The following is a 10,588-nucleotide window of genomic DNA, read 5'->3' on the forward strand; positions in this document are numbered from 1 at the left end:
GTCATTAACTGCATTCTCTTTACAGACATCCTTATCAATTTGTCTGTGTCTAGAATGTCATTACCTGCAAGGTGATGTGCCCTGAGGGGTTGCTTTATCTATTTATTTTTGCCTGGGACATTTGATATACTTTGATCTCTTGACTGTATATCAAAGCCCTTGCAAGACTTTTATAAGTTTTTGTCTGGTTGTTTTTTTTTAACCAAGCTCTTTTCTTTGCCAGTGATTCAAAAGGCACAATAACATTCCTGGTAACAGAGGATACAAATGTAGGTTTACCTGTTGTTAATCATTGAAGACATCTTTGGTCCTTCTAGGTTGCGTGACCAAGCTTGTTTTGTCAACTCTTTTATGAAACTGACTAGCAGAGATGCTTAAGAATTTGGTGAATGTACTACTGACATTGAAGACTTTTATACCACTTGTATATATTTAATACTATAGTAGGTGTGTTTTCTTTACTAAAGGGATGTCTATAGGACATTCTCTCCCCTCCCCATGGTTAAGAGGGAATGTCTCCTGGATATAGTGAGCCTACTTATAAAGACTCAAGTCTTAAAGCTTGTGGACTCATTTGTGTGAATTTGAGGAGTCTTATGGTAGGTTTGTTTGCTTTCTCATATCTTATTCTTGCAGAAAATACTTCTGCTTTGGTTTTCACTGTTAAAGGAGGATTCAGACACGACACCATAAATACATGAGAATTCTCTAACATGGTCAGCTTTTTTCTTATATCTGTGAGAAGTTTTGTGTCAATTTTAAGTAGCACATGTGCTAGTGTTCATGAACTTTGACCAAGACCTGTTGCCAGCTTTGCTTTTCACCAGCATACACTATGTGATGCACAGCAAGGGTATGGAAAGGTACTTGTGTAGTAACTCTGAAGTGGTTTTGCTGACTCTCTCAACTCAGATCATGATGTGGCAATTTGGGTTTAGTGTAAAGACAGAGGAGAAAATGCATGGTTCTTGACACAGTAATGGCCTTTTTTCCCCCCTGTTGTTTCAGTGTATTGTAACTAAATGTGCTTGTCTTCTAACATCTTGATAATGAGTGACATGTATTACTCGTGTTATGTAAGATATTTAAAATCTGTCATATTTCTGTTGTATGTTGCTAAGAGAACAGCAGAGAATGACTTTAGCAACGTTTATAAAGTTCTGGTGGGTATGGACATCAATATTGGAAAAGCAAATGTTACCCCTGAGTAGTAACAAGTAACGCAACTAATTAATGTTTTGTGCATTGATTTGCCTCTTTTCAAAAAAAGATTTTCTTTCATTGAGGAAGGAGCATCACAGTGGAAGTGCATAAACAACTTTATTTATTGCAGGAGTTGCTCTTGCTTTAGGACTCTAAGAGCTTTTTTTACCTCAACTCTACACAAATATTCCTACTAAGCTATGGTTAGGTTGATCTAGAACGAAACTTCATAGCTTTATCAAGTGGAATTTTATTGTGAGTTGGTTTCTACAGTTCTCAGATTGTGCCGTCAAGGTGACTTCAGACCATGTGAGATCCTTATTATTTGACTTAGCAAAGGGTAGAGACATATGGACCAGCAAAACATCGGGGTCTGGAGGGAGGCTGTGGACATGGTTTAAAATGGCTTAATCAAATTTACTATGATCCAGAAGTTTATTCTTTAATTTCAGAACTTTTTCCTCTGCATGATGGCAGATAGCCTTTACAACACTGTCTGACAGGTGTCTTCTTGTTAGTGAAATATACAGTCAGATCCTCTTTCTCTCAGTAACCTGAGACACAAACTTTTATTTATGATATGCTTACCTATGTGGAAAATCAGAGGGGGGTTAATGTCCAAAAGACTGATGTTTGTGGAATGTGTCATCATCTTCTGGTCCTACTAGGAGAGAAGGGAGATGATGCTTCTTTGGAAGCAAATTTTAGTTTTACTGGCACATTAGATATTTGCCCTGTACTGATGTAATCTTATGTGTTTGATACCCTTCAAAATGGAGGAGAAAGCATTGCAAGAAATAGTACCCTGTGGTAACTGCTTCAAGCTTAGTTCTCTGTGGATGTCCACTTCCAAGTCTGTATAAAATGCATGTTATAAAAATTTTATTGGGAAAATAATTTAGACTCGTTATTGACTCTTTGTTTTCAAAGGTGGAGAAAGTACACAGGGGTGATCAGATGGATGGGCTTCTGTATCCTGCTAAGAAAGTACCACCAATAGCAAAAACTGATGCAGAGCAAGAAAAGGTATCTCAGAATGTTACTTCTTCAAAAGTAGACCCTTTGATAAAACCACGTATGGAGATCGTGCCTGCACTTAGTAGTGACTTCAAGCAGAAAGTTGTCAACATCTTGCTGAAGTATTCCAATGGTCTTTGGGCTAATGCACTTCCCAAGTTGTACCAAGACACTTACCAAGTAAAATTTCCAGAAGACATTCTAAATAATCTGGAGTTGCTCTCAGATGTATGTATAGTGGACTATGTATCAGAAGCCCCCAGAAAGGCCATCCTCTATGCTAAACCCCAAAGACACATTGATGAAAATCTGAATGTCACTGAGAAAGCCCAGAGGCGTGACAGTATGAAGGCCACAGCTGAGCAACGGTATGAAGAATCCAAGGACCAGTATACAGAGAGTGTAACTGTTCCTCCTCTAGTCATTCCTTCAGAAGGACCTGTGTCTGTCATGGTGTTAGAACTCAAAAACACTAACGAGGTCTTAATTAGGTAAGTTTGTACTTCAGAAGCTGTCTTTTTTGCTTTATTCATAAATCCACATAATTATATTGTGCAGGTCTGCCATAAAAGAACAGATGAACAGGAAGTTGGAGGACTTTGCTGTTGACTTACTCGATAATGAAACTTAAGAATCCTTTTGGTTTTGTACTTAAATTTTCTGAAACACTTCTCGTGAGCTGATTAGTTCTATCCTTAGCTTGTCTGAGAATCAAAGCAGATTTGACTAGCCATTAGAAGGCTTTTTAGAGTAACCTGACTATAACACAGTAGTGTACTGATATTGCTGCAATACCTAAAGTCATATCTAGTTAGCAGCAAGTCAATTACAGAATTAAAAAATATTTCAGTATGTACAGATTACATTGCAGTTTTCACTTTGGGGGACAGATGAACTTTCATCCAACAATAAATTACTAGTGCTTCTTGGTTTGACTGCTAACCAGACCAGCCTTAGAGGAGAGTGTTAGACATGGATTGTAGTGGCTATCTTAGGTGTATCTTACTGTACTGTTTCAGGAAGTACCATGATAAGCTTTCTATACTTCATCACTGAGATAAACCATGCAAATCCTAGCAGTTCTTTAAAAATTAAAAAACACATACAAACTCAAAGCATTTTTTGAAGGAGGCTATTTCATTTTGAAAATTATTTCAAATCAAGCCTAATCTTAAAAAGTTTTATATGTCACTTCAAAGGATGAACTGAGAAACCATGTGCTAATATACTATATGGAGAGCTGTCTTGGTTTTTTTCCCCCTAATAGTTTCTGTAGTTCAGCTTTCTTGACAGAGCTGTAGTCATTCTCAGAGGTCTCAATTAGGACTGAAAGAAGCACATGTGCATTTTACTTGCAGACCCTTTCACTATGAATCTAATACCCTGTTCCACACTACTGGTTGGCAATACTCAACATGCAAGCCTTAAGGCTGAAATTTAGATATCCTTTTTCTCTCTATCAGTAATATATGGGAATCCTCAACCTTGAACTTTCTTTTTGTGGCAGTCCACTGTTTTAGTGAAAATCCCTGTACTTGGGCGTTATGAGAGAAATTGTCATTTGAGAATGTTGCCACCTTTGTTTTAGCTGTTAGCACCATTCCTCTGTGGTGCTTTTTCTCAGATAACCATTTTTTAGTATATTACTTATACATTTATTTTGTATACAGGTTTTACCACATAGCATAATTTAAGACAAGATTGTTCATCATTATTAACATTTGTACTATCTGCAGCTGGGTGGATCACTCATTTTAGCGAAGAAGAAACAGCTAGAATTTGTGAGTGACCCTAAGCTTAAAAAAAAAATCCCAGAAGGAAGAGCTACATCAGAGAAAACAGAGGCTTTACGTTTTAACTTGTTCCTGTGAGGGCTCTGTTTAAATTTAGTCTAAGACTTGAAGGATGGTGAATTAATAGAGACAGGAAAGACAGTCAATTTAAGCGATGTAATCATCTGTACCTACAGCTACTGAAACAAACACGATGCACAGTGCATGTTTTATACTGGGAAAAGCAGGAACAAATTATCTGTCTCTTACTTCCATCATGCTATGTAGGTGAGGCATAATTCTGCAGAACTTCTTCCTTCTTACTGTACACCTTTTAATTCTGGCAGCATTGATAATTTGCTGTGCATGTGGAGTAACAAGTCTTAGCTTTCTAATCTGTTATTTTAAAGATGCTTCCAGTAATTATTTGGGGAGTGCTTCAAGTCCCATGGTTCAAACTAACTTTTGACACTTAGGAACTTTATCGTGATTGCCCTCATCTCCTATAAAGCATCAGTTCCCGAATGTTAGAGCATCGTTTGTGGACAATATTAAAGTTTCTGAGTTTGTCAGCTCTGTGTGGGTACATGGTGTTGATTAGTTGTTTCTTGGCCCTACATACAGAAATTACTCCTTAGGGTTATGTACTTCATGGGCAAGGTCATTTATCTTCAAGATGAAACTAGCCCTGAATAGAATAGTGTTTTGCCATGACAAGAAAATGTTCATGTGGGTGTGTAGGAAGGAAACTATGCATGGACTCACCTTTCCAGTGCATGTTTAGCAGTCAGTTTCTCCTGATCTACACAAGAACTATGTAGCAGCTATTGTTTGATATTGACTTTTGCAGCACCATAGAATCATAAAATAGTTCAGATTGGAACAGATCTTTAAGATCATTGTCCAGCCATTTACCCAGCATTAAACTGTGTCCCTAAGCACCATATCTACCCTCTTTTAAATATCTTCAGGGATGATGACTTGATCATGTCCCTGGGCAGCCTGTTAGAGTGCTTTACAACCCTTTCTGTGAAGAAATTCTTCCTAATATCTAAACTAAACCTCCATGGTGCAACTTGAGGCAGTGTCCTCTTGTCCTATCGACTGTTTCTTAGGAGAACAGACCAACCCACACCTTGCTACAACCTGCTTTTGGGTTGTTGTAGAGAGCAAGAGACTCTCCTAAGCTTCCTTTTCTCCAAACAACCCTAGTTCTCTCATTCACTCCTCACAAGATCTGTTCTCTGGACCCTTCATCAGCTTCACTGCCCTTCTTTGGGCACACTCCAGCACCTCAGTGTCCTTCTTGGAGTGAGGGACTCTTCTGCTGACCATTTGCCCAATATAGAATGATAGTAACATTAACGGGCAGCCCAGCAGCCAAACTCCTCCCTCCCCTCCCACATCACACACCAGAGATCCAAGGTGCCAGACAACCAGAGGGAGGAACAGGTCAATGCACTCACCCACCACAGTGGACGTGAAGAAGGCAGTGAGCTGGGCGTGGAGCCAAGCCAGGGGCCATGGTAGCAATGGTAGCAGCCAGGCCATGAGTCCAGTTACATGGTAGGGACTCGGAGACAGCTTCATGTTCTAGCCCTGCCATCCTGGGAACTCCACTTGCCATGAAGAGTTGGGGAGCCCTTCCCGTAGCCAGAATCCTCACACAGCACATATACTGTGTGGGCTAACCCCACTGCAAGCAGGGTCAGCTTATATAGAGGTGGCTTCTTGCCCTGCCTCCGAGCTTATGTGGGAGGTAGGGACAGCTGGTAGTGATCTCCCAATCAGTTGCCACCCGAAGCTGACCATACATATCAGCAAGGATGTTGTTGGCCTTCTTGGCCACCTGGGCACTCTGCTGGCTATTACTCAGCTAGCTGTTGACCAACCCTTCCATGTCCCTTTCTGCCAGGCAGCTTTCCAGTCACTCTTCCCCAGGCCTGGAGCGTTGCCTGGGGTTTTTGTGACCCAAGTGCAGGACCTGGCACTTGGCCTTGTTGAATCTCATCCTACTTGCCTCAGTCCATTGATCCAGCCTGTCCAGATCTCTCTATGGAGCCTCCCTACCTTCAAGCAGATGAACAATCCCACCCAACTTGATGTCGTGTGCAGACTTACTGAGGGTGGACTCGAGCCTCTCGTCCAGGTCATTGATAAAGATATTAGAGAACAGGAGCCAGTGCTGAGCCTTGGGAAGCAATAAAGTCAAGATTCTCTTTCTGTCTTGGGGATGGAGCAATATCTCAATTTTCATGGTATGTGGCTAAGTGTTGTTTGGCTGATACCTTTCAGCTGCCTTACTAATTAAGACAAAGCTGGAAGGTTTGTTGCTACTTCAGTTTTGGGACATGGTACAACTCTACAGGAACGCTGATAAATTCAGAATGGAAGTGAGGTGACAAAAACACTCCTAGGTATTTCCTATGCATCTACAACAGTGGGATTGGAAGCAGAGATGATACACAAGATGCTATGTTTGAATTCTTACAATAAATATCACCTTTTATTCTTCACTACCTTGCCTGTCTGTGATACAGCTTCTGTACTTTTCTCCTTTTATCTTTTTGACTAGACAAAAATTTTATAGTTTGTTTTCCTATAGAAGCATATTCCTCTGTTTCTTTCACAGTGAAGCAGCAAGCTTTACTTGACATGTGAATAGATTCCAGCTGAGACTAAGAATGGTGCTGAATGCATGCTTCAGTGTTGGGCCACCTGCACATAGATGAGTCTCTAACACACTTTTTTGAGGCTGCTTTCCAAGATTCTTTTCCAAAGAATCTGAAAAGTAATTTTTGAATTGGCTTTGAGCAGCCAAAAACTTCTTCAGTATGATACTCACCTATTACCACAAAATATCAAGGGAGAAAATTCTGAAAGATTCTTCTGCTTTCCATTAAAATACTCCTTCTGTCTGATAAGTGTCTCTATGAAACAAATGTTAAGAAAAAAACCTTTTAAGTAGCGCATACATGACTGTTGCCTCACTCCCTGTCCATTATGAAGTAGATGAGTGCTTACATAGAAACAAACGGGTTGTCGTTAGGAAAAGAAGGGTTCCTGCCATATGAACAGATCTGTACTTAATCATGATAAAAGAGTTGGCATAGTATGTCATAGTACAGTATCTGCACTAATCCCAGGCATATAGCAGATGTCCAGAATAAACCTAGATTTTTATAGAATGATAATCTAAACTGTATGGTGGAAATGAGCAGTATTAATTGCTCAGTGAACAAGTTAAAACAGTAGCTAGTACTACAGATTTGGGAGTAAGTTTTCCTTTTGTCTGCTCAAATCTAACTTGTTTCTGAAGCATTCTGAACTTACAATTTGGAGTTTTCAGTAAGTTTATATATTTTATTAAGGAAGATCTATGCCACACAAACTTTGTCACTATGAACCATCAGGTAGGTAGCATAGGATCAGGATTCTGTAGGCTGAGAGTAAGTAGCACACGGTTTGACAGCTGATCTGCAAAGTTGGTTTTGATCAACCTTAGTGAAAACCTGATTAAGGTGGTGTTTGTTAATGACAAAGTAACTTCAGAGATGACATATTAATTCTTGTTTATACTTGATCCCAGATAGTACTCTGCGCTTGTGGTCAAGTTGCTCTACATTATTGTAATAAACAAGTAAGAGCATTTATGAAAAATCTGGTTGAGCATCTAAGATTATAGACAGCTGGACCACATTTAGCTGTCAGTAAAAGTACTAAATTTTATGTCAGTTACTCTTTTGTAGCCCTGTTAATGAGAAAAGAGTCTGGATACCAATGTGCTTAGAAAACTTACATATCCATAATTTACTCATCTTCATATATGCACGTAAATATTCTTAGGTTTTGACTCAGCTTTTTAAAGTTGCATCCTAACTCTTGTGTTGCCTTTTTTTAATACTGTAGGTACGTGGGCAAAGATTATTCTTCTGCCCAGGAGCAAATGGAAGATGACATGAAAGGGTACTATAGTCAGAACAGTACCGTGTCAGTAGCTGAGTCGCTGAGTGTTGGGCAGCTTGTTGCAGTGCATGCTGAAGAAGATGCCTGGCTGCGTGCTCAGATAATTTCTCTGGAAGACAACAGAGTAAAGGCAAGCAATTACTTCTTCTGGGACTTGGAGAAAGACTTGAAACAAATGTTTCTTTTCAAATGCACAGTGAATTGCTAAATATGCTGCACTGGCATTCTCTTATTTCTTGCCCTGAAGTACAGTTTTCTCCTTTCTATTTTCAGTTATGTGAGAAATTAAGACTTTTTTTAAGTTTTGTGATTGCCAAAATTAAATAGGCTTTCAGTTTTCTTTCCATAAATCATCTTGAGCTTTGGGGTTTTGTTTTGGATTTTATATGAAGCTGGGCCCTATACCACTTGTGTACCGAGAATGTACCTTTGATAGTCTTAGGAGGAATGGGTGTAGTAGCTCTCTTTGAAATGGGACAGAAGAACAGAAAGGGAATAACAAAATTCACTTGCTAATAGATCTTGTTTGAAGCCTTGTACTGAAGTATCTCTTACATGCACTAAATAGCAAGACAATAGGAAGGATATACTTGTGTTTCCTTCTAGGCAGATCTGGTGTTCTGGGAGTTGTATATAGTGTGCATTTTAGTTAAACCCTTTTGAGATTATTTAACTCCTCTGTTAAAGTTTTCCTGGGCCAAACAGACTCCTCTTGCCATCTGCAATGTAACTAGAGCATGTGATAGAACTGTAAAAAACCTTTCAAACTTCAGTTATTTCTTGCCTAGACAAATATTGAAGATACCTTTTTATTTTTTGTTTCTTCTCCCAGTTACGTGACTTTTTACTCCAGTCTACTTTAACATACTTCTAAAGTGGACCCATTTAATAAATATTTAAATAGCACATGTATTAGAATTGAGATTTTTCTGAAAGATAGTGTGATACCTTTCAGCTGGAACTTGGAAGAGGGTGTCAGAACTCAGTTTTGTAGAAGATGGTTGGCTTTAGAGAAGTGGCAAGGACATTGGTAGCAATCTCACCTCCAGTTTCTCTCTGGCTAGAGCTGTCGGCCTGAAGAAGGCTACTGGTTTATTGCAGCTTTTGCTGATTATCCTCTGACACAGTGTTCAGACTCCCTTTTCAATGTTAGACATTTGCATGATAGAATTTAGAAAAAATGTTGTAAAATCCCTGTTAAAGCCTTCATCATCTCACTTTAGCTCTGATTACTTTCTACCAATCAGCAGTTTCCCTAGTGTTTCCTGCATTGACTTCAGTACTTGTATCAAAGTTACTATAAGCATAAATCAAAAGGATTCTCTTAATGCTGTAAAAGCTAAAAATGAAACATAGAATAGCACTTAAGTGATATTTGACTTTTCAACACTTTCGAAACTTTATGAATAAAAGTGTCCATTTTGTTACCTTTATTCATGTTGCTTGAGGTAATATGTGCTGACTGTTTCCAGCACTGATGCTATTGAGAGCTGACGTTCTGTGGAACAGTTGGAGAGGATTGTTTTACAGAGATCTTGAGAAGAAAGATTTCCCTGAAAACTCTGAACATTCAAGCAGTGAAATAAATATGAGATTAATGGCATTACATAGTACAGAATCAGTGATTTGGCTGTGGCTGCATGGAGAACGTGGTAACTGAACACGTCTTCCCTGGTCTCAAGAAAACATATTTACAATTATATTAATGATCTTATGCTTTTATTCCCTTTTCCATTTGCAGGTACACTATGTTGATCATGGCTTCAATGAGTTTGTTGAAAGCAGCAGTGTGTACAAATTACATAAACAGTTCACTTCGCTTCCATTTCAAGCTGCAAAGTGTAAACTGGCGGGTAAGAGAACACCAGTGTTGATTTTACAGCTTGGGGCTGCGTGATTCACGGATTGAAGCATCTCAGTCTGGGAGATTTCATCCTGGTTTGTAATAGCTCTGTGTTATGTCAGATTTTATCCAAGGCAGCTGGACTAAGCAGACTCAGGTGGGCATGGGAAGAAGAAAAGGGAAGGAAGGAAGGAAGGAAGGATGTGAAGGAGAGTTTTATAAAGAAACCTTGATATTAGAAGGCCTTGATAGGCAGGTCTGTAATGGAACTTGGTTCTTTCTGCACTTAGCTTGGATGTCTTTGTCCTTTTAATATATGCGAGTCTAGAGAAATATAAGGACACATTTGCTGTTGTGTGAAGCAATCTACTGGCACAACTCCTTTTTACACAAATAAGGCTCATCTGTTGTGGCCACGTTGAGCAATATTCCTAAATGTGATCCTGTTTTTTCAGTATTTGCAGACTTCCTAGACTCTACTGGAAATTAATTACCTTCCTAAAACTGGTAGGCATTATGTTCTGGTTCTGTGTAAAAAGGGGTTCAGGGCAGGACCCACATAGAACAGAACTATGTGCTCCCATCCCCCCCCTCCCAGAGAGAGAGACTTTGAAAAACCGATTGGGAGTTAAATGAAAAATAAAGTATATTGTTAAACAGGGAACAGAAAATGAAAAAAAAGAAGGTGAAAAATATAAACAAAGATTGGGGGGATACAAAAGTATACAAGATACACAAAACCCTCAGGATAGTTCCAGGGTCCCAGGGAGCGAAGCATGCCCGGACC

The 10,588-nt window shown here is 39.2% G+C and overlaps 1 protein-coding gene across 1 annotated transcript in view; it reads left to right on the forward strand.

Annotated features, from left to right (window-relative positions):
* Positions 1–2,133: 2,133 nt before the first annotated feature.
* The window catches only part of TDRD7 (tudor domain containing 7), a gene marked incomplete at its 5' end in the record, with an annotated part of 16,849 nt that continues 8,394 nt past the window's right edge, over positions 2,134–10,588 (forward strand). Inside the window, 3 exons of the mRNA XM_008949828.1 lie at positions 2,134–2,711; positions 7,902–8,088; positions 9,700–9,811. Of these exons, the coding sequence (XP_008948076.1) occupies positions 2,134–2,711; positions 7,902–8,088; positions 9,700–9,811 (877 nt within the window). The remainder of the gene's footprint in view (positions 2,712–7,901; positions 8,089–9,699; positions 9,812–10,588) is intronic.

This window comes from Merops nubicus, unplaced genomic scaffold (assembly GCF_000691845.1).
Source record: "Merops nubicus isolate BGI_N331 unplaced genomic scaffold, ASM69184v1 scaffold6221, whole genome shotgun sequence".
Lineage (NCBI taxonomy): Eukaryota > Metazoa > Chordata > Aves > Coraciiformes > Meropidae > Merops > Merops nubicus.